General features: G+C 31.5%; 5 protein-coding genes across 7 annotated transcripts; 3 read left to right on the top strand and 2 right to left on the bottom strand.

Moving 5' to 3' along the window:
* Window positions 1-370: 370 nt before the first annotated feature.
* On the bottom strand, window positions 371-9,686 carry LOC124827023 (gamma-tocopherol methyltransferase, chloroplastic-like). 2 transcript variants are annotated; one of them, XM_088109107.1, is made up of 7 exons: window positions 9,546-9,686; window positions 4,023-4,239; window positions 2,679-2,848; window positions 2,425-2,529; window positions 2,053-2,256; window positions 1,603-1,705; window positions 371-704 (listed from the first exon to the last, which is right to left on the bottom strand). In XM_088109107.1, the coding sequence occupies exons 1-7, from the start codon at window positions 9,564-9,566 to the stop codon at window positions 601-603; spliced, it is 924 nt and encodes a 307-aa protein (XP_087965233.1). In that variant the 5' UTR covers window positions 9,567-9,686; the 3' UTR covers window positions 371-600. The 2 variants fall into 2 exon arrangements, with proteins under 2 accessions (XP_087965233.1, XP_087965232.1); XM_088109106.1 differs by lacking the exon at window positions 9,546-9,686 and having other exon boundaries at window positions 4,023-6,302.
* On the bottom strand, window positions 9,330-12,277 carry LOC124827030 (gamma-tocopherol methyltransferase, chloroplastic-like). 2 transcript variants are annotated; one of them, XR_007027919.2, is made up of 7 exons: window positions 11,869-12,277; window positions 11,484-11,653; window positions 11,235-11,339; window positions 10,864-11,067; window positions 10,640-10,742; window positions 9,546-9,701; window positions 9,330-9,456 (listed from the first exon to the last, which is right to left on the bottom strand). XR_007027919.2 is itself a non-coding variant. In XM_047300000.2 (6 exons), exons 1-6 carry the CDS (start codon window positions 12,239-12,241, stop codon window positions 9,598-9,600), a joined length of 1,059 nt encoding a protein of 352 aa, XP_047155956.1. In that variant the 5' UTR covers window positions 12,242-12,277; the 3' UTR covers window positions 9,330-9,597. The 2 variants fall into 2 exon arrangements, 1 of the variants encoding a protein (XP_047155956.1); XM_047300000.2 differs by having other exon boundaries at window positions 9,330-9,701.
* Window positions 12,278-15,683: 3,406 nt separating this feature from the next.
* On the top strand, window positions 15,684-17,268 carry LOC124827024 (uncharacterized). The gene has a single exon (XM_047299995.2). It carries the CDS (start codon window positions 15,744-15,746, stop codon window positions 17,043-17,045), a length of 1,302 nt encoding a protein of 433 aa, XP_047155951.1. The 5' UTR covers window positions 15,684-15,743; the 3' UTR covers window positions 17,046-17,268.
* A 3,186-nt stretch (window positions 17,269-20,454) lies between these two features.
* Window positions 20,455-21,751, top strand: LOC124827025 (protein CDI-like). The gene has a single exon (XM_047299996.2). It carries the CDS (start codon window positions 20,746-20,748, stop codon window positions 21,460-21,462), a length of 717 nt encoding a protein of 238 aa, XP_047155952.1. The 5' UTR covers window positions 20,455-20,745; the 3' UTR covers window positions 21,463-21,751.
* Window positions 21,752-22,579: 828 nt separating this feature from the next.
* Window positions 22,580-27,840, top strand: LOC124827033 (ALG6, ALG8 glycosyltransferase family). The gene is made up of 6 exons (XM_047300005.2): window positions 22,580-23,132; window positions 23,838-24,021; window positions 24,139-24,246; window positions 24,881-25,042; window positions 26,863-27,115; window positions 27,220-27,840. Exons 1-6 carry the CDS (start codon window positions 22,741-22,743, stop codon window positions 27,666-27,668), a joined length of 1,548 nt encoding a protein of 515 aa, XP_047155961.1. The 5' UTR covers window positions 22,580-22,740; the 3' UTR covers window positions 27,669-27,840.
* Window positions 27,841-27,976: the final 136 nt, after the last annotated feature.

Genomic DNA, 27,976 nt, shown 5'->3' with positions numbered 1-27,976 from the left:
TTGTCCTTAATACAAATTAGGACATAATTGAACTGTCGTTTATAAAAAATCATCACAGCTATTATAAATAAAAGTGTTAAATATGATTTAAAAAAAATACACATAATCTATATTATTTGTTGTGCTAATGATTGGAGAAATATCTACTCACATGACAAAAAAGGAAAGAAAAAAAAACAACATTTGAAAGATGAATGATCATTAAATAATCAATCCGATTTTCAAATAACTCAAAGGGTTTTAAAGTAAGATACCTCAAACCCATACCCAAAACAACTAATATTGTAAAAAAATAATTATTGATTCTTAAGTTCCCGAATTTTTTTGTGGATAATAAGAAGTTTGATACGACTTTGATTAAAATGGTATATAAACTAAATAAAATAAAATCGAGATAAAGCAAAATATGAAGTACAATTATTGGTGTTTTTTTAATTTGCACCATTATTGGTATCTTAGCGGAAGCTGAATCGAATTTTCATACATCTTCCATTTGATGTCATTTCACCCCTTTCACTCTCAATAGGCTTCTCTAATATATATTTTTTTCAACTATTAAAATAAATTATGTCAAAACAATAAATATAATATTTAACTTATTTATTCAGGCTTTCTACATGTAATGATCACAAACTTAATCAAACCCTTCTTGTATCCTTTTATCATCAATGGCATAGCCAAAGCTCCTTTAATGGTTTTCACTCCTGCAAAAAAATATATATAATAATCACTTCAACAAGAACAGGTAGATGTGGAAGTTGGTGGAATAAGTAATCTTTCCTTTTCCTGCATAATTGTATTTAAAAATTAATTAATTATTGTTTCTCTAATTTCAACTAAAATAACTTCTTCTGATTGCATCCTTTCCTTTTTCATGCGGATATATATCTTTCAAAATACATGCATGCTCTCTATGTTTTCATCTAAAATCAAAAGCCTTTTAATCGTACTCATACATTCACACTGAATTTGTATGCTTTATTTTTTCAAAATATGTTCGAATTTCTTTGATTGGCATAAACACAACTATAACTTGAGAAAATAAAAGATTAGCAATAAAATAATCTTTTATACGTTAAATTAACTATTATAAAATTAAACTTTTATGTTTTTATTTTTTCTGAAAATAAATAATTTCAACCGATAAAACAATTTCTATAAATATATATTATATGTATAATGCATATCCAAACACTAACCAACTAATTCATTACTGACAATCTCCTTTCACAATTAATTTTCTTCGAATAATTTAGTCTTCGTTATTCTAAAATAACATAATTTTCTGGTAAACCTCACGCAGCCAGTGGCATATATTTTGATCTATTAACAAGCAAACTAAATCATTAAATATTCAACTTTTGAAAATCGTATGCACAAATATTCATTAAGAATCATAAATAAATAACAAACATTTATATAAACTGAAATTTATCAACCCATGATTTACTTTATACAAGCTTTATTATATAAACTTCTTGAAGAATTATTTTGTCATAACTATTTAACTTATAAAGAGCTTTTTGTTCATACTTTTTTACAGAAAATTTAGGAAAAACCATTAACTATTGAAAATGATCCATAAATTAATGTTGAGCTTACCACTGCGCAAAAGTGAAGTGAGGCCATTCCATGTTAACGCAGAACGTATCACTGCTGGCCAAAATGGAGCAACAAAGGGAGACCAATCTGCTGACTCGATATCCTACATACATATATATATATACCAACCATGCATCTTATACATTAGTAGCAACACAATTTCTCTATCAATATATTCAGAATAATAATATTTTGATACATACAAATTTTTTCCATTCATTTGTCACTATTTTTCATTACTTTTTTATTTCTTTTACAATTTTTTTTATAATTGTTTTATTTGTTTAATATATATCAAATGAATGTGAATATGGTTCACCGTATACCGTATGTATATACCATTAATCATATGTATATATCTCCAATAACTTGGAATGAATAGAGAACAGACATTCAAAATATTGAAAACCTCAAGAACAGTAAAACACTTAATTAGATGTTATTGAGTACCTGAAGTGACAGTGATTTAAGCAATTTGATGTAATCAGCAGCTGAGCACCAGGCTGGAAGATAAAATGCATCACAAATCTTCTTCAACAGATCTTGCTCCCATGGTTGTAGGGATTGTTCGTCAGGGCCAAGATCCCTGTGGCACCATGTTACTATTATTATGGTGCCACCTGGTGCTGCTACCCGAGCCAACTCTCCAACAAACTGTCATGGCATGTGTAGCATGTGAAGCAGAAAACTTATATATATTTGATAAACAGCGTACAGAACAAATCAAACATTGATTCAATCATGGTTAAGGTTTAATCTATCGTTGGAAGTAAGCTTAGTCACAAGAAAAAGCATATAGTGGAAGAGAAATTAAATTGAAACCTTAGTTTTGTCAGGCATATGCTCTCCACTCTCCATGGACCACACCAGATCAAACTGTCCATCAGGGAATGGTTGCTGCAGAGCGTCTGCAACCTGGAAAGAAACCTGCAATCACAGAAACATGGAAACAAATATTTTATTTTTATACTATATTATAATAGCTACACATGTGCGTAGATTCCATAGAAGTTATCAAGAACTTTGAAAAAAGCGTAAAGTAGATCCAAAAGAAACCAATGTTGAGAAATTAAGACCTTGTGAGCCAATCCTTGAGCTGCAGCAAGAGCATTAGCTCTTTGAGCTTGAACAGGACTGAGAGTGATGCCAATGCTGGTTGCCCCAAATTTCTCGGCCAAATATCTGGAACTGCCCCCTATGCCACATCCAACATCAACGATTCTCTTCGGCCATTTGGTAGCCTCCTCTAACCAAACCCAGAAAAACAGTCAGTAACATACAAAATTTTCATGTCTTAAAATCAAGATCCAAATTACCACAATTATTATTAGTTAACATATTATCAACGTATTACGAAAAAAATAAAATGGATTTGTTTATAAACTAAAACTAACTTTTTCCAAACTAAACATATAATTCTTGAAAAAGATATATATATATATATATATATATATATATATATATATATATATATATATATAACAAATCGTACATATCGATTCATACACAAGTTTATTTTGGTTTAGTTTTCTTTTTTATTTTCGTCTCCACAACAGTTGGAAAGTTCATTTAATCACACCAAAAAAGGATCATTTTGGTGGATATTCAGAAACTCTAGGACCATTTAACCACACGTCATTGTGACTCTCATTTTGTTTTATGAAATAAATGAAATGAAAAAAACGAGATTAAAATGATAGATAGACAGTGAGATTTTTTTTATCAACTATAGTTAAATAATTTATAGAATGATGTAAAGAAAGAACTAATGATCTAACGAATATAATTATTAAAATAAATAATTAAAAGGTTAAAAAGTAAATTGTAAGTGTGATTCAATTTTGAAGCGAGGTTTCAACCAAGGGATAAAAATGACATTTTTTTATATAGATGTAAAATAAAATATACAAATACACTATAAAAAAAGGAAAATGTTATTTGGACAACAAAAGTTTGACACAATTTTGACAACGGCGACGTGGCAGCTGTGTATTGGCTCAGTGAATTGAAAACAAACCAGAAAAAACCCAAAATACCCCTCACCCCGGTTCACTGAGCCAATGCACAGCTGCCACGTCGCCGTTGTCAAAATTGTGTCAAACTTTTGTTGTCCAAATAACATTTTCCATAAAAAAAATACCCCGTGAAACATGTGGAAGGGAGACACAATGAAAAAGGCCATGACAAACAGCAAAGTAGACGACATCATCTTTTAAAAAAGGACTAAAAGACTTGGAAGGCATCATCGAGCAAATTTCATGAAGAAAATTCGTTTTCGAATCAAAGCAGATCAAAGAATGTGATGTACGCAACTAATCTCACCTATCTGCATAAAATTTTGTTGTGAATTTGGAATCTAACAGTGTTTGAATGAACAGACTGAAGTTGAAACTAGAACTGTTACGAAAAACGAAGAATACCAGAAAGCGAGGCGAAACGAAGCGACTCTTCGATCATTCGGATCTGAGCAGCACGATGATCCGAAACCGAAACGGTAGAATCCGGGTCGTAGAAGCCATGGTGCATGTGGTCGCCCCAAATGTTCTCCCATATGGTGGAGGACTCGTCGTAGAACTCAGCGATTCCCTTCTGCAGTTTCTCCTTCTCCTTCTCATGCTGTTCCACTGCCGCCATCTCCTTCGTTGAAGAAAATTGAGTGAGAAACTGATACAACGCCATATTTTATACGCAGATCTTGTCTAGTCACTCTGCGTAATAATGCATATCCAAACACTCACCAATTGGATGCATGTCTCATCACAAGTTGCCAAAAAATATTACTCAGTAATAAAATAATCTTAGGTTATATTTAATATAATATTAAAAAGATGAATTTTAACTCTAATTCAATTTTATAAAATTTTAAATAAACAATAAACATCCAATATATATAATAAAAAGATATCACTGAGTAAATATTAGGATTGATAGGCTTGGTGATAAGACAATTGTCAGATCACAGTTTTTATTGGTGCATTTGAAATAATATTTTTAAAATATTTAAAATGGATCGATATATTTTTGACACGTAATCATTGTAAAAAAAATGGTTAACTTTTAATTATTAACATATCATAATCTTTTTTAACAGTGGTTGTGGTAGATTTAGATGTACCAAATTTCTGTACTTGAGAAAATACTGAATTTCGAGTTTGGGCTTGGTTGAGACATGCATAAATTAATATTAACATTTCAATAAATTACTTATTTTTCAATTTTTTTTTATAAAAATCATTTTAAGTGTGATAGTAACAAACTAAGAATTTTTAATTCTGTTTGATAATATTAAATTTAATAATCAAAAAAATATGGAAACCAAATCAAATTTATGGAAATAAATGACTGTGCTCAGGTTTGATTTGTAGTTGTATTTGTAATATTGTGTGATTTATTAAGCACAAAAAAATAAGAATATTTTGAAAATCATATCATAAGTTTCCATATAAATGTCTTGTGAAAAAAAAAATGCATATTTTACAAAATTAAATGTTAGCTAATTTATTTGTCCATTTATGTAATCGAGTGTGTTTAGACGTTTTTTTTTAATTATAATTTCTACTATCGAGATTCTTTTATTTACGCTTGTAGGTAACAGAGAATCATATGCTTCTTTAATTATTTTATCATCATTCTTATGATATTGTTTTTGGTAAACGTTTCCAGTTTATTCACTCTATTCAATGTTTTCTGTGAACGTTTTCAGATTCTAATTTATTGTATTTTAATTAAATTTGTTAGGAGACAGCTTTTAATTAATTAACCATGTTTATACTTATATTTTATAAACTTTTTAGGCAGTGAACGATCTAGATTATTTGATTAAATAATTTACTATTTTGATTTGATTTGAAACGTTATTGATCAATACTCATTTAGTCAAACTTTTATTATAATGTTAACTATTACTTCCTTCTTTTATGATATCAATGTCAAGTCATTGGTCAAGGTCAACATTTTTAATTAATTGCCAGTAAAATAAAATGGTTACAAAGAACAACTTCAATTTTTTTTTTACAAAATAAAATGCTGATGACAAAGACATACATTCGAGAAAAAAAAAATACTAAGAAGGTTGTATGTTATATATTAATTAAATACATTTTATGATACCTTCTTATTATACACTAAGGTTATTATAAGAAATAACTTTGAGTAAAGATTATTTGACACACTCAAATATTTTACATTTATTTGACATTATCTTTACTTACTTTTTATTCTCTTATTTTTTTAAACAATACAAAAGTTTATACTTTTTTTACCACTTTACTTTTATAGTCTGTGTCAAATGAATGTAAAAATGTGTCATAGTATCATTATTCGAGAATTTTCCTCAACAATCACAAAATCAACCAAAAACAATCAAGCATGAAACAATCATTCAATTTGAATCAATCATCCACACCAACCAGATTCATCACAATAACCAATTCCATTATCAAAATAAAATTGATCATCGACATGTTAAACATCAAATTTATCAAATTCATACACCAAAACAATTAATTTTCTTTACTTGACTCATTAGATCTCTAACCAGCCAAACTCCTTTTAACTTGTAAATATTTTATTTACATATAAAAAATATCACAAAACACGTACAGAGACTCATATGTATAATAAAAATATATAAAAGTAAAAAAAGACCACATGCAACATAAAAAGATTACCAAAATCAAAGTTAAAACTCAACTCTGGAATTGATCCATCTAAATTAAATAACTTGTTGCAAAAATCAATTTTATAGTCTTTGGTTCTTAAATTAGAAAAACAGAAAAAAAAAACTTAAAAAAAAATTAAAAAACTCTAGTGATTTCTAAAAGAATAATGTATTTTAAATAATTAACTTCTATTATTTTTAAATAACGACCCCTACCAAGATTATTTTTTTAATATTTATTAGTTTGTGTTGTTTTTATTTCATTTAATAATATATTTTTAATATTGCCTTTTGTTTAAATAATTATTTTACTTAAATTTAAGAGAATATTTTTATATATTGCTTTTTACATTATAATATTTAGTCATAATATACGTGATTAAAATATGATATGTAGATAATAAATGTATGGATATATGGTTTGAAAACCTAAAAGAAGTTGATAATAAATGTGTGGATACCTTTGTATCAAAGGTGTGTAATGATGCGAAGGCCAAACCACATGTTATACAGATAAAATTTAACCTAGGTACAGGTATAAATAATGGTATTATCAGAAATAACATAATTAAACATTAAATAAATCTAATAAAATTTTGTTAAAAAAATAAATTCACATATTTCTAAAGTTTGAAAACTAAATTAGATAAATATTTTAAAAAAAATTAGTTCCAATTTTTCTTAAAAATTAAGGAGTAAAAACATATTTAATTTTCTAAGATATGTTAGTATTAACTTTTTATTTTAAATAATTGATTGAGAATTACCTTACTAATTACTATCTTTTATTACTAAAATGATAGTAATTATTTTAGTAGTTTTTATAAAAAAACAATCTTTTAAATCTACACAATCATTAAAAATAAAAAATAAAACTAGTTTTTCAGTTTTATCATTTTAGTAATTTATTTTTGAATTTAAATAACTATTTATTATAAAAGAATAATTTACTTTTTTATAATAACTACTTTTTCAAATTTAAATAATCACTCATAATATTATTCACAAAATATTACTTATAATATTATTTATTTCAATAACTAAAATATTTTATCTATAATTATATACACCTTTTGTTTTTCTAATTTTATTATTTTAATTACTATTTTTAAAATTTAAATAATTTATAGATATTTAAAAAATAGTATATACAGACATTATATGTGTTTAGACAAATGTAAATAACAAAGTTATGTTAATATAAAAATAAAATTGTTATTTAAATTTACAAAAAAAAATTAAAATTGAAAAAAATGAAATAGTAATAATAATAATACATATAAATGTAATATATTAAAAAAAATAATCAATTTGGTAAGAGGAGAATCTCCTACTTTTATATTTTGACATTTTCACTTTCATTCAAAAACTCATATTCAACTAACTCTCTCTTCTCTGTAGCACCTCCTTAGCTTGTTCCAACAGCCACCAACCACTCACCAACCGGCCATTCCAGAAGGTTAGATATGATATTTTCTCTCTTTCTTTATGTAATTTTTATTCCAAATCTTTCTATATTTTCTCCCTCTAATTTTTTAATCTTTAAACCCCATGAAGTGCTAGATTTTTGTGTGGTGTTATTTAACAGTATGCTATTTTTGTACACAGGATGAAGTACATATGCATTTACTTCCCACAATAGAAGATTTCTCTCTGTCATGGAGGTAGGCCTAACCACATAACATAAAAGTCATCCACCATTTCAGAAAATTTTATAATATGATATTCTTTTAAAAGTTAAATAATAAACTATATAAAATTGTAATTTATTATAAACATGATTATTGAAATCCTATATGTGATTTTTTTGTTATAAATTTTATATATTTATTTCATTTATTTAAATTTAAAATGAAGGTTTTTATAAAATAATAGTTTACCCAACATAAACTTAAAACTGAAACCATTATTCAAATTAATAACTAACTCAATAAATTTAATAAGTAAATATAAATTTAAAATATTAAATTTATGTGTAGTGAATTAATTAAATTGAATCCGAATCCATTCTAATCCACTCGAAGAAGGGAGATGGAGACAGAAGGAAAATTAGTTGGTGGAAGTGTGATCTCATAATAAGATTTGGAGGGAAAAAATCTATCATGGCTGGTCTGTATGTCAATGTCAGAATCTGAGTGGTAGATAATTTTTTTCCGATCCCAGTCAGATAATTCTGATCAGATAACCATAAACAAAGATGTCATTTCAAAAAACAAAATTTCATCAACCTTTTTTCTCTTTAAAAATTTCTACCCGTTTTCCATTTGTTTGATATTGTTTTTATTATACAAGTCACGTTACTATCTATTACAAATATTTCATCAAGCTCTTTGTCTTATATCTACGGAATAAATTATATTAAGAAAAACTCAACCACATGTACTAGTACTAGAATATTAAAATAGTGTATATATATATATATATATATATATATATATATATATATATATATATATATATATATTACTCTAAAATATAACTATAAATCTAGACCATACAAGTATTTCACCAGGTAATTAGTTATAGATTTCATGTTATTTAAATAATTGATTTAATAATTTATATTTAAAGTTATAATTCTCTCACGAGAATATATATCAACAACATACACTGCATTTTTAATTCAAATACACTCTTTTATTTCACCATTTAACACATTTTTTATATTAATAAAACTGTATTAAAAACTACAAAATTGTGAATGTACATTACATAAAGACCGTGTGCCTCGTATACTTTCAGTTAAAAAATATGGTAAAAAGTGCATATTACTTGTATTTCAGAATAATCATTCTCTATATACTATAATATTACTGTTCCTTTTAACTACTTAAATATACATAGTTAAGCAACAATTTCATTTAATATATCAATTATCTGTTTATATTATTTAATACAGTTAGTCCTAAAAATGTTATTTTTCTAATTGAGATGGTGGTATTATCCAACATTTTGATGGGGAAAGAAGGCAGAAATCCCCATCCAATTAGGGGAGAAAAACATTCTTTAACAGAGTATTGTAAATATTAACCTATAAATTCTAAAGGCTAAAATTTTGATCCAGAGATGAAATTAAACCCTGAACTCGAAATAATATGAAATGGAACATGTCACTACGTCCAAACAGCAACTATCTTCAATTTCACCCCTCTCAGGATGGGATTTTATCTTTGATTCTATGCATGTGTAGAAAACTAAAAAATGAAAAATAAAAGTATTAGTAATACCCAAGCCCTTTAATTTTTTTTCTCCGGTTTCTTCCTGAACTATGCACATAACTGACCTGTTCGAAACCGGCTTTCATTGTGTATAAAGGCTTATTCCTGCCTCTCAATTTATTCAGGTTTTCGACATGTAATGATCGCAAACTTAATGAGACCCTTCTTGTATCCTTCTATCATCAATGGCATGGCCAAAGCTCCTTTTATCGTTTTTTGTCCTGACAAAAGAAAAGTCATAAAATACAAATCAACAACTTCAATAAGTTTCTAGTCCGGGACAACAAAGTAACCAAATACAAATTAACAACTTCAAAAGGAAATCAAGAAATTCAATAAGGAAACGCAAAAGTCCACATTAATGACGGCAGATAGTGTAGCGCTTCAAAAATAGTTAGTGAATAATAAAGTCTTTAAAAGAAGGTACAAGTCCATTTTTTGTCTTCATTGTCAAGAGTGGAATAACTTGTAACATCTTTTCCTTTTAACTCGATTTCTTTAATTAATCTTTTAACCAATCTTAAGCATAATGGGATATTGAGATATTTAAAAATCATTGATAAAATAATATTTTATCAAGTAAGGCATTTCTTGAACATTTTCAAAACTATAATTTTCAAATGTTTAAACTTTTTTATTTAATATAGAAAAGTTTCGATGAAAAAAAGGGAAAACGATTATTTTAGGAATAAGATAAGAGAGTTTCATAATGTTTACAAAAGCAAACAAACAAGTTAGGATGTTAAATTTGTGCTTTATTTTTTTATATTTTTTAATTGTAAAATTTATAATATTTAATAAAAAATAAAAAATCTCAACTTCCTAACATATTCCAATGGCATAGTTAAGATGGAAGGAATGTGTGATTGAAAAAAAGAAATGAAAGGAAAGTGGGACAAATTTTCTATGACTGTCCTGGAATTTTCACCACTAAATCTAATTAAGTGATTTGTTTGAGTCATTTGTGTGTACAAGGTCAATTTTCTGGTAAACGTCATGCACTCAGCTTCGTGTTTTAATCTATTTATAACTAAACATGAAGACCAACTGTGTTCTTGGCCGTGAAGGTTATGAGTATGGAAAGAATTATCAGTGATATGACACTCGCGACAGAAGATGAAGTTTTCCTCTTGAAATGAAAATATAATGTCGAGCTTACCACTGCTCAAGAGGGAAGTGAGACCCTTCCATGTCAAGGCTGAGCGTATCACTGCAGGCCAAAATGGAGCAACAAAGCGAGACCAATCTTCTGACTTGATGTCCTACATAAATAGCAACCATGTCAAAATAGCAATACAATTTACTTGGCCTGTCTCTGCACAGTGACCATATGCATATACTATAATATTGAGAAAGCACTTATTAGCTATATGTATTGGGTACCTGAAGTGACAAGGACCGAAGCAATTTGATATAATCAGCAGCTGAGCACCAGGCTGGAAGATAATACGCATCACAAATCTTCTTCAACAGATCTTGTTCCCATGGTTGTAGGGACTGTTCTTCAGGGCCAAGATCCCTGTGGCACCATGTTACGATTATTATGGTGCCACCTGGTGCTGCTACCCGAGCTAACTCTTCAACAAACTGTCAGTTGCATGTGTAGTGTGTGAAGCAGAAAACTTATATGAGATTAACAACGTAAAGAACAGACACAAACACTAATTTTCAATTATGTTAAGGTTTAATATGTTGTTGGAAGTAAGCTCAGTCACAAGAAAAAGCATATAGTTGAAGAAAATTTAAATTAAAACCTTAGTTTTGTCAGGCATATGCTCTCCACTCTCCATGGACCACACCAGATCAAACTGTCCATCAGGGAATGGTTGCTGCAGAGCGTCAGCAACCTCAAAAGAAACCTGCAATCACCGAAACACGGAAACAAATATTTTATACTTATATTATATTATAACAGCTACACGTGCATAAATTCTACAGAAGTTATAAAGAACTTTGAAAACTGTAAATTAGATCAAAGGAAACAAATGCCCAGAAATTAAGACCTTGTGAGCCAATCCTTGAGCTGCAGCAAGAGCATTAGCTCTTTGAGCTTGAACAGGACTGAGAGTGATACCAACGCCGGTTGCCCCAAATTTCTCGGCCAAATATCTGGAACTGCCCCCTATGCCACATCCAACATCAACGATTCTCTTCGGCCATTTCGTACGCTCCTCTAAACAACCATAACAGAAACAAAACAGTATTCAGTATCCAAAAATCAAATTCTAAATTAGAACCATTGTTACTAAGAAACAATTGGTGACAGTGTACGTACACATACGAGTATGAATACACACTGTTCTATAGAAAATCAAAATTGGTTTACAACTGTTAATAATTGCAAAAGAGAGTGAAAGCAAGAGTGTGTCGACGAAATACAAAGAATACCAGATATAGAGGCAAAACGAAGCGACTCTTCGATCATTCGGATCTGAGCCGCGCGATGATCCGAAACCGAAACGGTGGAATCCGGGTCGTAGAAGCCATGGTGCATGTGGTCGCCCCAAATATTCTCCCATATGGAAGACGACTCGTCGTAGAACTCGGCTATTCCCTTCTGCAGTTGCTTGTCGTCCTCGCGTTGCGGTGGCAATACAACTTCCCCTCTCTCCGTGCTCGTGGTGGACGCCCGAATTGGAGTCAACGACCCGCGCCCGACCCGGATTATGGCGAGAGAGGTTGGGAAGTGAGGGGATTGGGAACGAAACGTGTGGATGCATGAGATGGGAGTGTTGTTCGAGATGCGTGCCAGCGTGTCCATGTCTCCCACACACACTCTTACAATCACGGGTAACACTCAATATAAAGCAACACAGAATCCAATTGGTTGCTATGTACTGAAAATGAAAATGAAATGAAAAAATATTTGACACTACTCGTTCTTTCTGCTCCCTTTCTTGCACGGCTCACTGTTGTACGTGACGTCATCTTCTTTGGCTGCGCGCGTAGCTCCTACCTCTTTGCTGTGCTCGTTTAACCATTAAATAATTTTATTAAATATACGGTATGAAGTTGTATATTATTATTATTATTATTAGGCTTAATACCCTATTTTGTCCCCAATTTCGGTCGAAAATGTCAAATTAGTCTATCCTTTAAAAAATGCGTCAATTACGTCCTCACTTAATAAAATTTGCATCAATGAAATCTCTTCCGTTAAATCCGTACAAACGACGTTACTTAATAAGAGAGAAAAATAATTAACGCCGTTTGTACGGATTTAACGGAAGGGATTTCATTGATGCAAATTTTATTAAGTGAGGACGTAATTGACGCATTTTTTAAAGGATGGACTAATTTGATATTTTCGAGCGAAACTGGGGACAAAATAGGGTATTAAGCCTTATTATTAAATATGTTTTTAATTTTAAATGAAGTTGGGAGAGCTATCTAAATTTTAATGTATTCTCATTCTAAACTTAAAATATAATTAATATAGTTTTTTAAATTAAATTATAGTTTGAGATGAAAATATATTAAAACTATAAACAAGAATATTATCAATATTATGTAAAAGTAGTGGAGTGACTTCTGTGAGTTTATTTTTTAATAATTGCTTTTATTTTTTGTATAAAAATAATAAAGTAATGTCATGTAATAAGTTATGATGAAAATTATGTTGTATTGTTGTAATTGTTATTATTAAAGTAATTGTATTATATTTTTTTAATTGAACTATTTTAGATTGAATTTTTTAGATAAAATTTCTATAGGCCAAATTGATCTCTTACATTTCGATCACTTTTAGCTCAAGTTAGTATTGTAAGAAAAACGAAAAGAGAGAGAGAGAAAAAAAAATCTCACCGTATACTACAAAATTTCAAAATTTGTATTGATTATAATTTAAGAAAATTTGAAATAAAGACAACTAGGTCAATTCTAACCATCACACGAAACATACGTAATAAAATCAAAAAGTTAATATCGATCACGACACGACGTTATTATCATTAGCTTGACTGGTATTACGTGATGCATAAATATTATTTTGATTAAATTTTTAATACTATAGTAAATAATATTAAGCTAAATTTTGAATGTTTTAGTTAGTATTCACTATGATATGCTACCTTTACTTTATAGTAAAATTTACCAAATGATAATATAGATTGCAATTATCATTGGTCATTGAGATCCTATCACACTAACTGTATTATTAGGTATATACACGATCTCCATTAATTTCATATGACACATCAAAAGTATATATTATAGTTTTATGACAAGTAAAACTTAGTTGAAACAATGAACAAATGAGATATGGCATTAGGGGTGTGAGTTAATATTTATGCATTAGATCAATTATCTTTATTTTAGAATAAATTCAATTTTATTATTAAAAACAATATACAAAAATTAAAAATATATATTTAAATTATTATTATAGACTACTGAATATGCTAGAATATCAATAATAATTTTTTTCAAGAAACTCTCTGTTTTATAATCTTTTCATTGTGTCACTATCGTTGTCATAATCAGCAAGTTTGTTTTGCCTAATACGTTTCCAGGAAGCGTTTTTCTCAACCTTATTGTCCTTTATTTATAGTTTAATGTCTCAATAGGTCCTTTTATTTTTTGGCGTCTCAATTGGGTCCTTATTTTTGTTAATTTGATACAAATAAATCCTTTCCGTCAATTTCATCAAACGGCGTTAATGAATGTGTGACGTGGCCTTACACGTGTCAATACTGTCTTCAGGCCACGTCACACATTCATTAACGCCGTTTGATGAAATTGACGGAAAGGATTTATTTGTATCAAATTAACAAAAATAAGGATCTAATTGAGACGCCAAAAAATAAAAAAACCTATTTCAAATTCTGAAAAAAATAGGGACCTATTGAAACATTAAACCTTTATTTATTTAAGAAATCGCTAAACTTCCAAGGAATGGAATAGGTAATCTCTCATAAATGAAATTTAGGAAGAAAAACTGATGTTACTCTTTTTGTTCTGTTTTCTAATTTTGAATCCTTATCATCAAAACACCGTCTGGGGAAAATAGTACAGAATCTTCTCTACAGTTCTGGCCCGTTTTTCTGGTCCTTCTTAAATGTTGGGTTTTTGTTTTCTTTTATTTTGGCAAATTAGTTCTAAGACGTAACTCTAAGACATTAATTGGTTCAGGTCAGCGTCACTGTCTACTACGTGGAAAAGATCTTATAAACAAATTTTGAGTCCGTTTAAATACGGAATTTTAAAACTTTTGTCTCTTTCTTTGAGTTAAACGAGCAGCACCTATCGCTCAATGGACCAACTAATATTGATATCAGTTTAACACTATGTATGCATTATCAAAATTATTTAATAATAATTTTTTCTGATATAATTTGTAATTTATTTATTTAGAAATAGCAAGCATTGATTTATATTTTCATTATGTTGGCCGAATTTATTTCTTATTTTGATGTATCTTCTATAAATAATTAAACATTAGGACGTAGAGTTATAGATTGAATTGTTAGGTTATTGAAATTGTATTATGATATTTATACTTTAGAATAACTATTAGAAAGCTGAATAAATATAATTATATTTAATATTGTATCGTATAAAATATTATCCGAGCGGTTGGTGGCTAAGACCGATCGGTCCATCCACTCAGGTCAAATATTGGATCGCAATTGGGTCAGCGCTTAAGGTATTGTGGTGTAGTGTAACAGATGATAAAATAATCAAAGAATATATAATTAAAGATATTGATAAAGCAGGTTATAAACAACGAACCGGATGTTATTCTGTTTATATTTTATTGGGCTTATATCAGTTCAGATCCATGAGGTAATTAATGATTAATGATAATTAAGTGTTAATGATAGTCAATCTTTTTGTTGAACATATACGAGAGAATTTTAAAGATTATGTGATGATCTTTCTTCCTTGGCTGCGCGTGTAGCTCCCACCTATGTAGTCATTTATTATGTGAAATGTAGTCATTTATTATGTGAAGTTATTTTTTACTTTTATTTTTATATTTGTACGTATGTATTATTATAATATTATATTTTTATTGTTAATCATAGAAACGAATGCAGATATTAGAAATATTCATTAGAGAATAGTCGCTTCAAATTCTTATTGAAAATATAAGTGTGAATTTAAGTCTAATTAGTCTCTTCAAATTCTTATTGAAAATATAAGTTTGATTTAAGTCTAATTATAGTCGCTTCAAATTCTTTAACATTTTTTATATAAATATATAAATAGATTCATGTCTTACTAACGTTTTCTCCCAAAGTGAACCTCCTCCGATAGACCCAATGGTTACAGATGGAAACACAAGCGGGACGGGTAACAACGCGCCACCGGAATTTAAATCTTATGAAGTGACAGACCTCCCACAGATGGAGGTCCAAACGTTTGAAATGAAAAACGGGTCACCCGAATCCGCCTGCAGTCTTCTGGTGAGGCTCGCGATGCCACAGGGGTATCATTGGGTGCCTGTGCAGGGTATGCCACCTGAGGCAGCCATGTCGCACATTGACGCCTTCATCAAGAGTCAGCACATGCAGCTGACGGCACACCACCCCGCCGACTGGACCCCAGATAGGATCAAGAAGATTGCCATCTGCTTGGGGATCTCTCGTGCGGTCGCCACTGCCAACCACAGGATCCAGCTATCTGATATCATGCCAGAAGAAAGGGCCTGCCCAGTGTTCAACTACAGGCCGCCCGTGGCCGGGGAAACAAAAGGGACAATCGAAATATTGCCGAGACGGAGCGATGAGGAGATGGCGTACGCTGCCCAGCCCATCGAGTACACTGATGCGGAGAAAGCCGCCATGGCTGTGCTTATGAGATGCTCTCTGGCGACGATCCCCCTGCAGGGATACTCCTTGGTTGTGTGCGGGAAGCACTACCTGAGCGACAAGGGGACGCAGTCGCGCAAGGCTTTCGCTTTTGTGGAGAGGCAATTCTGGGGCGAACCTGCCATCAAGGACTGGCTAGGCGCTGACATCGAGCAGATACAGGATGCCATGTGGCACAAGGCTACCCACCCGGTGAACTTGACAGTTAAGTACCGAGCGTGCACAAGCCAGGAGGTCAAGGAGCAGCTAGTGACTGCGGGAGTGGGCTCGGCAGCGGCCAGGCTGCCTGCAATGGAACTAGAGGTCAGAGCAGGGACGTCTTACATTGCGCTCTTCGACGCTGTGAGACCCTTGTTCGAGATGTTCGGAGGGGGTGTGAAGAGCGACATACTCGAGCTGGCGCTGGCCACCGTGCAGGCATACCCCCTCGGAACGGAGAACCCCGGAGAGCTACAGAACAGGGACAAGAGGATCCCATCGTACGTGGTGAACAGGGGGACTGCAGTACACTGGGTCAGCTCGCTGGTGCAGCGAAACGCGAACATCGCTGCGGAGTGCTATGGCTTCTACATTGCCATGTCCGACAGGACCCAGATGCCGACAGCTGGTGGAGGCGTGGACACCTTGAGGTATTCGTTTTCGCTCAAAAAGCTGGCCACAAACCAGTTACCTACATACATGATCGGTTACGAGAAGTATGGCGACTATGCTGCTGCTGTTGCCAAGGCAAGAAGCAGTGGTACTTTACAGTGAGCTAAGTGTTTCTTCAACAGGTAGATAGGTTTTACTGCTTTCATAGTTAGGATTTCCCTTTCCCTCCTAGTTGGTGACGCCTGGCAGGCTATGTCGTGTTCGTGCGTTTCGAATGTGGAGTCAACTTTTAACTCGGTTGGCTTTCCAGCTAGATAGCATCGAGTTTTAGAAATATTTTTAAATCAATCTGAAATTAACAATTTTGTTTTTTGCTTTGATTTCATTTTTATTTTTAAGAATAACTATTCAGTATCATTTTAATTATTTTATGATTTTAATATGGGAAAATTACTTAAAAAGAGGCGGTGCACATTGTTGTAAGATTTTTCTTAAACAATATTGTTAATTAATATTTGCATTAGGAAAACGAAAAAATAAACATACTTATACTTCAATAAATATACTTGTAACTTTTTCAGGAAAAAGTTACTATTGTATGGAAAACGAAAAAAAAAAGAGAAAAATCTCACTATTTTCCACAAACAAAGCTTCAAATTTTGTATTCATTAAAATTTAAGAAATTTTTAAATAAAGACAATTGTCAATTCGAACCATTACACGAAACATACGTATTAAAATCGAAGTTAGTATCGATCGCCACACGACGTTATTATCATAATTATTCACGAGACTATAACTTTCATTTATAGTGAAATTTGCCAATTAATATATGGATTGCAATTACCATTGGTCATTGGTCATTCAGATCTTATGAAGCCCTCACTGTATTATTAGGTATATACACGATTTCCATTAGTTTCACGTAAGACACTAAAAGTATTATAACTTTATGACATGTGAAAATTAGTCGGAAGTGAACAGAGGAGATATGGCATTAGAGGTGTGAGTTAATATTTCTATATTAAGTTTGTAGGAATAAGATGATGATGATATTATTTATTTTGTAATAAACTTCATAATTCTAATATTAAGATATTTATCAAAAGAATATATTTAAGAGTTAAATATGTTTTTAGTCTCTTAACTATCAAGTGATTTTGGGTTTAGTCCCTGTTCAAAAGTTTTGTTCGTTTTAGTCTTCTTAGTTTTGAAACTCTAATTATTGGTCTTTAAAATTGAACGACATTAACTTTTGAGTGTTGTGGCAAATGACAAGCCTATGTTTGATGCCACCTTTCCTGACTACTATGTGATGTGGCAGTAAAGGTCTGGTGGTCGGTCGGCCACTCGATTGGTCACTCAGTCTGGTGGTCGGTCTGATGTACAGGACCGAATGGTTAGTGGTGTGAACACGAATAACCAAATGGTTAAGTGTGTGAGTATGCAGGACTAAACGGTTAATTGTATGTTTCTGAGCAGAACTGAACTGTTAAGTGTGTGTTTGTGTGCAGGATCGGTTAAGTATGTGGGTGTAAGACTGAGAGGTGAGTAAAAGACCGAGCTGTAAGCGAAAGACAAAAGAATGACTAAGGCAGAACGGTGCACTAGAGGAGAAACAAAATGATAAGACAAAAGGAAGTGAGGCCGAACGGTTAGTTGGAGTACATGTCGAGTGGCCGGCCAGGCTGAGTGATCGACCACCCACTAGGCCGACCGACCACCAGACCTTTACTGCCACGTCAATTAAAAGTAGATAGGAAGGTGACATCAGACGTGCACTTGTCGTTTGTCACATCACTCAGAAAGTTAACGCCATTCAATTTTAAAGACCAATTATAAGAGTTTTAAAACTAAGAGGACTAAAATGAACAAAACTTTTGAATAGAAACTAAACCCAAAATCGCTGAATAGTTAAGGAATTAAATACATATTTAACCCTATATTTAAATTATTATTAAAGACTATATTGCATATACTTGAACAACAAAATTCTTTTTTAAGAAACTCTTGTTTTATAGTCCTCTTCATTGTGACAGTATTGTTGTCGTAATCAGTAATCTTGTCGTTTATTTATTTAGGAAATTGCTAAACTTCAAAGGAATGCAATGAGTAATTACTGTTAAATGAAATTTAGGGATAAAAAATGAGGTTACTCTATTTGTTCTGTTTTCTAATTTTGAATCTTTATCATCAAAACCATCTGCGGAAAATAGTACAGAATCTTCTCTATAGTTCTGGTCCGTTTGTCTGGTCTTTCTTAAATGTTGTTTTCTCCCTTTTTATTTTGGCAAATTAGTTATAAGACGTAACTCTAAAACATTAATTTGTTCAGGTTAGCGTCACTGTCTACTACGAGGTTAAGATCTTACGAGAAAGTTAAGTCCGTTTAAATACGGAATTTCAAACCTTTTGTGTCTTTGGGAGTTAAACGAGCAGCACCTGGACCAACTAATATTGATATCGAGTTTAATATTATGCATCAAGAAAATAACTTTTCAGTTATTTAATTATAAGTTTTTCAGGTATAATTTTTCATTTATCTATTTAAAAATTCTTAAAAATCTAAATCAACTATAAATAAAACGATTTGATAAGTAAATATAAATATTATTTTATAAGTTATTTTTATGAAGTTAAATTAAATTTAAAATTTATTTCTTAAACATTTTCTCAAAATCATAGGTTAAAATTTATCGTGACAAAATTTTTTATACTCATATTGTAATTAGTTAAAAAATAATAATCATATTTAATGAAATACTTTATAACTTTCTCTTTTCTTTTGTAAACGCTTAAGTTCTATATATATATATATATATATATATATATATATATATATATATATATATATATATATATATATATATATATATATATATATATATATATATATATATGTGTGTGAATTTGTTAATCTGTGTATTCAGTTGGTAGATTTTAATAATGTATATTGAAATAGACAGAAACCAAGTCTTTGCACAAGATAAATATTTTGAAGACATAGCATGATAGAAAAACTGTATATAAAAATAAACTTTAGAAATGAATTAGAAATAGCTCAAAATTGAACACTCTTTAACATTATGTTTTATATTTATTATTATCATATATAAATAAATTTGAAAAAAAATAATAGTAGGACAAGATACATTTAGATTCATTTAACACATCTTAATAATAAAATGATCATAAAAGTAAACTTTTTGTATTTTTAAGAAGAAAAATAAGTCATAAATAAAAAATAGTAATATCATATAAAATTTTGTATATCACAATATAATTTATGTTAAAAAAAATATAGCAAACAATAATTTTTCTAATTATTCCACAAAAAAATAAGCACCCACAACCTCCTCTTTTTAATATCACCACAGCATTCATTCATTTCTCCACCAAACACAAGACTTATGATACATTTAATAAATTAATATTAAATGAATATAAAAAAATTGTATGGCAAAATATAATTTGTGTTGAAAATATACCATAAAAAAATAATTTTTCTGGCTTAGTTATTCCAAAAAAAAATAAGCACCCACAACCTCCTCTTTTTAATATCGCCACAGCATTCATTCATTCCTCCACCAAACATACACGACTTATCATACATTTCTTGTTTCCCCTTCAAAATTGGGATTACTTTATTTGACTACTTTAGGTTTTCATTCCTATGTTCAGTTTTATTTGATTCCACATGACATGCGGTTTCTACATCCTTTCCAAAATTAGAAGGCACTAGATTTAGATTCTATATTCTCTATAATTTTTCTGCGAATTTGTCATTGTGATATCGTTCTGTATTTAGAGTTTCGATTTCAATCGTTTTATTGTTCGAACCAACGTTGAACAGTGCAGTGAGATGGCGAATTTCAAGGTTTTCGTTGGGTATGATCCACGCGAAGACATTGCTTACGAGGTTTGTCGCCACTCAATCTTGAAAAAAGCTTCCATTCCAGTTGAAATCACACCGATCAAGCAATCAGAATTGAGAAAAAATGGCTTGTATTGGCGCGAAAAGGACCAGTACGAGAGCACGGAATTCTCGTTTTCGAGGTTCTTGACTCCAAAATTGGCCAACTACGAAGGCTGGGCAATGTTTGTGGACTGTGATTTCCTCTACCTTGCAGATATCAAAGAGCTGAGAGATTTGATCGATGACAAGTATGCTGTGATGTGTGTCCAACATGAATATGTGCCAAAGGAGGCAACGAAAATGGATGGGGCAGTGCAAACAGTGTACCCCAGAAAGAATTGGTCTTCGATGGTGTTATACAACTGTGGGCATCCCAAGAACAGTGTTCTGACTCCTGAAGCTGTGAACACAGAAACTGGAGCTTTTCTTCACAGGTTTCAGTGGCTGCAAGACGATGAAATTGGGTCGATTCCTTTTGTTTGGAACTTCCTTGAGGGGCATAACAAGGTTGTCGAGGATGACCCCAGTACTTTTCCTAAGGCTATTCATTATACTCGTGGAGGACCATGGTTTGAAGCTTGGAAGAATTGTGCTTTCGCTGACCTCTGGCTGAAAGCAAGGGATGAGTACCAGAACGAGGCCAAAAAAGCTATTACAAATTAAATTATCTGATTTATGTGATGACATTCAATACATTTGCAGAGACTGCTATATTTAATGTCAAGGATATTCTTCTTCGATGTGTTGTAGTCAAAGGTCACTCTTCATTTCAAATTGCATGGTGAAGTTCCTTGAACGATGAAAGTTATCAGTAGTGGAGAACAGCCATTGGTGCTGTTGTATATAATTAGTATTTTTGTTTGTATTATATATTTATCAATGGTTCTAACATACAGTTAGACTGATCAATTGTAAACTTTTGTTTATTTAGAGTGAAAAAAATTATTCCTAATATCGTGTGGAATAAATAAACACAATAGTATGTTTATTCATTAAGTTAAGGTTGTTTCCTTTATACCTAATGACCTTCCGGTTCATGGAGACGGAAAATGGGACAACTTTTAGCATTAGAAATCTTTAATTATTGTTATTGATCAATATTACTTATAATTATAAGAGTTACTTACTAGATAATGGATCATTATATTTAATAATAATTGTTGAAATTTCGAATGTTTCAAATTTAGAATTTATTACATCTTGTTGAAATTGTATGAACTTTTTCTTTTTTGAATTTTTAGACCCAGTTTAATAAGAATGTACATAAATTAAGCACACACCATATTTGAAAAACAATACTTAAACTTTCTAATTTACTATCATACCATTTAATATATTTGCCAAAAAAGATTAACAATCTACATCAAGTCATCTAACAATAAATATTATCTTTATATCATAACGTATAAAGTCTCTCTTTCGTAAGTTCTTAATGAATAAATTATGTTTATTCTATGTCATAATAAATGATATCCCCCAAAGTGATATTTTCCAAAATAAACAAGTATGCATTCAAAACATATGAAAAAACAATATTACTTTTAGTATCACGTAACAAAAATATCATTTATATTACATTATCCTTAAAATTCTCTCGTTAACTCAATACTAACATATTCAATCATCATTTTATTTTTCTCTATCAACATTTCTTATAAATAGATATTTAATGTATTTATGTTTACTATGTCTACTCTCGTCATTCTAAAGTATAAATACCATAACACAGTAATCATAATACAAGTTCAATGAGCTAACAATTCTATAACTGTATGTCCCAATATAAAATTATTTAACAATAAACTATGGAAGATAACATCAAAATAAGAAACAAATTCGGCTAACATAGTCAAAGTATAAATCAATGCTTGTTTTCCAACACTCCAAAGTCAGGAAATTAGTGCAAAAATATAGCTATTTGTAGATTTTTAATTTTCTGCAATGGGGAAGGCAAAGAAGGTTAGAGAGAGTGGAACTGATGATTTTGATTGTTGGTGGTGGTTGCTTCAGAATGGAACACCAACCGTGTTCATCACTGTTGGGTTGTTTGCATTGTTGGTTCGTGTGGCAGTGTCACTGCACCCTTACTCTGGTGCTGCTAACCCTCCAAAGTTTGGGGATTACGAGGCTCAGAGGCATTGGATGGAGATTACGACTAATCTTCCCGTGAAGGAATGGTATAGAAACAGCTCCAACAATGATCTGAGCTATTGGGGACTTGATTACCCTCCTTTGACTGCATACCAAAGTTTCATTCATGGCCGTTTTCTTCGATTCTTCCATCCTCAGTCCGTTGTTCTTTTCACTTCCAGAGGTCATGAGTCCTATCTTGGGTGAGCAATTTACCCTTTTTTTAATTCCAATTTAGTGTAAAATGGTATTTGGGTCGTTGCAATTTGAGATGCACCAACCAATTAAAATCATGTTTACAATTTATGTTTGAATTAGGTATAGGGAAAAATTTAGATCTAGTTCATTGGGTTCTTTTGGTCCTATTTTCCAATCTGAATTGGTGGGTCACTTCGGTGTTTTGCATAATTAGGGTTTTGGTTGGATTAATTATCAACGTAGTTTATTGAGGTGAAACACGAATTTTATTGGGAGAATAACACTGGAAGTATTTACGGAACTGCGTATAGCTTTTGTATATGTTCATTCATACTCGTTTATGTTAGTCCCCAGTGAAGGTAGCAGAACGCGGGAAAGAGTTTGAATAGTTTAAGGTTTCCTCATTCTGTAATTAAATGAATGACTGTAGTACAATCGGGGCAAAATTTTCAGGGATCAAAATGAAAATGACAGTCTATATGTTGGAGATCCCACGTTAACTACCAAATTATTATATATAAATGAATTATTATATATAAATGAATGAGAAACTGATTTTGTAGGAATGAATTAGGTTGAAACCCACTTTTTAGTATTTAGAATTCTGTTGATGTCTACAATTTTGTTACTTTCAATTTGGTGCCAAGTAATGGGTAGTTTAGCTTTGATACTATCATTATTCATTTTTGAAGCTGTGCTTACTTATGCAGAAAACTACTTATGAGGTGGACAGTGTTATCATCCGATGCCTTGATATTCTTTCCGGCTGTACTGTATTTTATTGTTGTTCGTTACAACAAACCTTCTAGGGGCCTTAAAAGTGAATTAGCATGGCACACTGCTGCACTATTGCTAAGCCCTTGTTTGATCTTAATTGATCATGGTCATTTTCAGGTTTCAAAAGAAAATTCTTCTGTCATTCTTGTTCAATGCCTTTGGTTCTTTACATATTTTTCAGTCACTGGTTTGGTAGTGCTGTAGTTTTGAATATTGTATTTTGTTGTATTTCAGTTCAACTGCATCAGCTTGGGCTTTACTATTGGAGCTGTTGCTGCTATCCTCTCTGGGAAAGATTTTGTGGGTTCTGTTCTTTATTGTCTAGCTCTAAATCATAAACAGGTTAGTCTCCTTCATCTTTGTTCATTTGTTTTTTTTACTCTGAGCTATTTTTACGTAGTTTATGGAGTAATATGTGGTAACTCAACCTTACCCGATGGTATTCAAATTTTGCATATGTGCTTATATTGTGACAGTATGGCTTTTCCTCTTTTCTTGTATTACTTTTGGAGTTGGTGTTAAATTGAATGTCAATTGCTTGCATTTTGCAGATTATATTTCTTTTTCTTGGTTGATTCTTATAATTTATTAATTAATTTGCATGCGCTGAATTGTATCCTGAGTTGCTGATATACTTATCAGCCTATACACTAGTTCAAACCAAATGAAATTTCTAAATATTTTACCGTGTCAATTTAATGACATTGACTTTGCTATTGTCTTGTGCCAATTAGCGTGATCACTAGTTGACAATAATTTTTTGGTTGTGTCGATGAATATGATCCTTAGTTGACAAAACCATATAGTTGTCATAAAAATGGCAAATGGAAGTAATAGATTAGGTTGTTGTGCTCGCTAATAAGCTGAGGACAGAGTGTACTATATCCAAAGTTGTGATAATTGCATCTGGCATCATGTTTTTGGTTTACTCTTCTTCGGTGATTGGTAATTATTTTATGCATTTCATTTTTTTCAGATGAGTGCATATTTTGCACCTGCATTTTTCAGCCATCTACTCGGCAAATCCCTGAGGCGGAAACATCCAATCGTTGAGGTGTTAAAACTTGGGTTGTTGGTTTTAGGAACATTTGCCGTTGTGTGGTGGCCTTATCTATATTCAACACAATCTGTTTTAGAGGTAACAATGTTGTCATTGCCTGGTTCCAAGTGCATTTGTATTCTTGTAATTTTGTTTCTCATGACCAAAGATTTCATAATTTTTACTTTCATTTAATTTTCATTTGACTGTCCAGAAATTGATAGAGCGTTTTGTAGTAAAAAAAATACTTATGTCCCTCCTGCCTTTTGCTTATGTTATTCATCCTCCCTGTGTGAAATTTGGCTCGGGCTATACTAAGTGTGTCATGATTGGGTTTCATCTTGAAGGCTACTGTAAATTGATTTACTATCTGTACTGTCAGAAAGCTTTGCGATGTGGATATATAATTGCATAATTTATTTGTATAACATAATCTTGACTATCTGGTCTGTTCTCCTATCTATCACGTTGGAACATATGATCTTTACCTTAAGTGCATATTCTTGATTATGTTACATCATCGTGGCCTGTGTGCCACTTGTGGAATCAAAGAATAATCCTAAATAATTATTTTGTTTCCTAATTTTCATTTAAAATTCTTTAGATGTTTATGATTTAGTGATTTGGTAATGGTTTGTGGTATCTTCCGAGTAGTCCGTAATCAGTATACTGATTAAAAATTGTCTTGGTTTAAATGATGCTGTCCAAGTTGCTTGAGTGCAAAAGTAACAAAAAAGTTGGACATTGGTTACTAAGCAAGTAACACGAGCCTTGAATACGTCTATTAGAATGGATGTTTCCATGCATTCTGGATCACAGATGAACTACTAATGTCATTTAGTGAATGTTTCAAATAAAGGACCAGATCTATGACATTTCTGGATTGTAATCTCAACACTCAGCTTTTAATCCTAAAATGCATAGATCATATCTGACTATGTCTTCAATGTTGTGTAAGGTATATCATAGGAGTTGGGAAACTACTTATCGTCCTCTTTGTGTTGAGTCTGCTAGACAGTTGATGATGGCATTGTTAGTCCTCCCAGTGATTTTCTTCTCTTTTTAATATTGTGGTTCTGGAAGAATGAGTTGAATGTGGTTTGAGTTTTTTTTTAGTTGGTGCAAAATGCTCGAATTGTCAGCAGCTAGCTATGCATGTGGAACTTTTTCAGAATAGGAGTCACATGATAGTTTTTCTTTCTTCCTTGTTTTTTGTCCCTCTACTTTTTTAAGTGGCGTCTTCATTATACTCGATTGTTTAATCTCTCCTTTGAGTTTTTTTAGTATTTCGAGTGCTCTCTGGAGGATTCCTGATCTTCCTGCTTTGTATTTCTCTTTAATCTTATCTTCAATGTATGTGGATGCACTGAAAATTTAGAAATCATTGCCCAGAGATAGTTTAAACATCATTAAACAGCACGTTTGCAAATTAAACAATGTTGTCTTTGATATTGGAAAACATGCAACCACTAACTGCATATTTGAAAACAATAATTTCAATTTCTACAAATTATTCACATCCGTGAAAGAATCTCCATCATTCTTGAATGCTAGGTATATTTATGGTTTTGCATTGTGTTACCTTTCTTCCGTAATTAAAACTTGTGTTGCTTTAATAGTTTGTAAAAGTTCCACATACTACGGTTTAGGGATATGAAGATTAAAAATTAATCTTTAGCCAAGTATGATATTCATAGATGAATTTGGCGAAGTGATAGTTTGCAACCAAAGCTAGGAACGTGAAGCCTTAATAGCAATACGTCAAAATTATGAGGGATATCAAAGTAGATATGGCCGTATTACAAGTTTAAACCTAGTCGTGGGTGTTGATTGATACATGAAACAACAGAGATACCTCTTCAACTATTTCCTGATCCGTATAATGGACTCTTGTCATTTGCATGTGGCACATGTAACAGGTCCTCTCACGTCTTGCTCCATTTGAAAGGGGAATATTTGAGGATTACGTGGCCAACTTTTGGTGTGCCTCTTCAGTTCTCATCAAATGGAAAAGATTATTCACAACAGAATCTCTGAAGCTTATCAGCTTCACTGCAACAGTTATAACCTGTCTTCCTTCAATGATTCAACAAATAAAGTCTCCCAGCCATCGAGGTTTCCTTTATGCGTTGCTGAATAGTTCTTTCTCCTTTTACTTGTTTTCTTTTCAAGGTTGGTAGTATTTCTTTTCTTTCATATTCCAGAGTTATGAAATTTTTTTTTATTAAGAACCTTATGAGAAATTATCTGTTCTCCTATTTGGTGGCCTTTTACAGTGCATGAGAAGTCTATTTTGCTGCCTCTTCTTCCAGCAACCCTTCTGGCTGTTGAAGAGCCTTTTATTTTCAAGTGGTTCACACAATTCGCCATGCTCTCCATGTTTCCTCTGATATGTCGGGATAACTTGGTTGTTGCATATTTGGCTTTGCTTGCCCTCTTTGTCCTGATACTCAATGCACCTGTTCAACACAAAGTGAGAGAGACTAATTACCTTAATAGTTATTTGGGCTCAGCAACCATGTTCTTTATTTTATGCTGCTCTTTTGTTCTTCACATAGTTTACTTGACCATGCATCCTCCTGAGAAGTATCCTTTCCTTTTTGAAGCAATAATCATGAATCTGTGCTTCTCTCAGTTTGTTCTTGTTACTCTAGCCTGCAATATAAAGCAGTGGCTGTTAAATAAACCTGCCAAATTAGAAGAAATAGAAAAGAAGCTCATTTGACATGTTTCATTTTTTAAGTTAGATGGATTGCTCTTGCTAGGCAGTTGGATTTGGAGGTGCATGTTTAATACTTTTCAGCAATGTTTTTCAGAAGGTGAATTGATTGAGAGTTTGACCTTCATTAACCTCAACCCTAATGATTTTATAATTTTTACACTTTAGCTTTCGCTGCCCTCTGGTTTCATTTTGTTCTTTTTTCTGTGTATATTTTTAGATTATGATCAGTATCGTCACACAAGTTTATTTTTTTGTTTTGATGATGTGTTTATAATTTACATGGTTTGATATGTAAATCTTTTGTATTGAAC

The sequence above is a fragment of the Vigna umbellata genome, chromosome 3 (genome assembly GCF_029865625.1).
Source record: "Vigna umbellata cultivar VRB3 chromosome 3, Vumbellata_1.0, whole genome shotgun sequence".
Classification (NCBI taxonomy): domain Eukaryota; kingdom Viridiplantae; phylum Streptophyta; class Magnoliopsida; order Fabales; family Fabaceae; genus Vigna; species Vigna umbellata.
The sequence above is the reverse complement of the archived record's forward strand: the minus strand, read 5'-3'. Positions and strand labels throughout refer to the sequence as shown.

Coding starts and splice junctions, on each gene's coding strand:
- LOC124827023 (XM_088109106.1), bottom strand. CDS start 4,281: ATGGCGTTGTATCAGTTTCTCACTCAATTTTCTTCAACGAAGGAGATG. Junction 2,849..4,022: donor TCGTTTCGCCTCGCTTTCTG/GTATTCTTCGTT, acceptor GGGTTTGGTTAG/AGGAGGCTACCAAATGGCCG. Junction 2,257..2,424: donor ATATGCCTGACAAAACTAAG/GTTTCAATTTAA, acceptor ATGCCATGACAG/TTTGTTGGAGAGTTGGCTCG.
- LOC124827030 (XM_047300000.2), bottom strand. CDS start 12,241: ATGGACACGCTGGCACGCATCTCGAACAACACTCCCATCTCATGCATC. Junction 11,654..11,868: donor TCGTTTTGCCTCTATATCTG/GTATTCTTTGTA, acceptor ATGGTTGTTTAG/AGGAGCGTACGAAATGGCCG. Junction 9,702..10,639: donor CACTTCCCTCTTGAGCAGTG/GTAAGCTCGACA, acceptor TTCTTTTGTCAG/GACAAAAAACGATAAAAGGA.
- LOC124827024 (XM_047299995.2), top strand. CDS start 15,744: ATGGTTACAGATGGAAACACAAGCGGGACGGGTAACAACGCGCCACCG.
- LOC124827025 (XM_047299996.2), top strand. CDS start 20,746: ATGGCGAATTTCAAGGTTTTCGTTGGGTATGATCCACGCGAAGACATT.
- LOC124827033 (XM_047300005.2), top strand. CDS start 22,741: ATGGGGAAGGCAAAGAAGGTTAGAGAGAGTGGAACTGATGATTTTGAT. Junction 23,133..23,837: donor GGTCATGAGTCCTATCTTGG/GTGAGCAATTTA, acceptor TTACTTATGCAG/AAAACTACTTATGAGGTGGA. Junction 25,043..26,862: donor CAACACAATCTGTTTTAGAG/GTAACAATGTTG, acceptor CACATGTAACAG/GTCCTCTCACGTCTTGCTCC.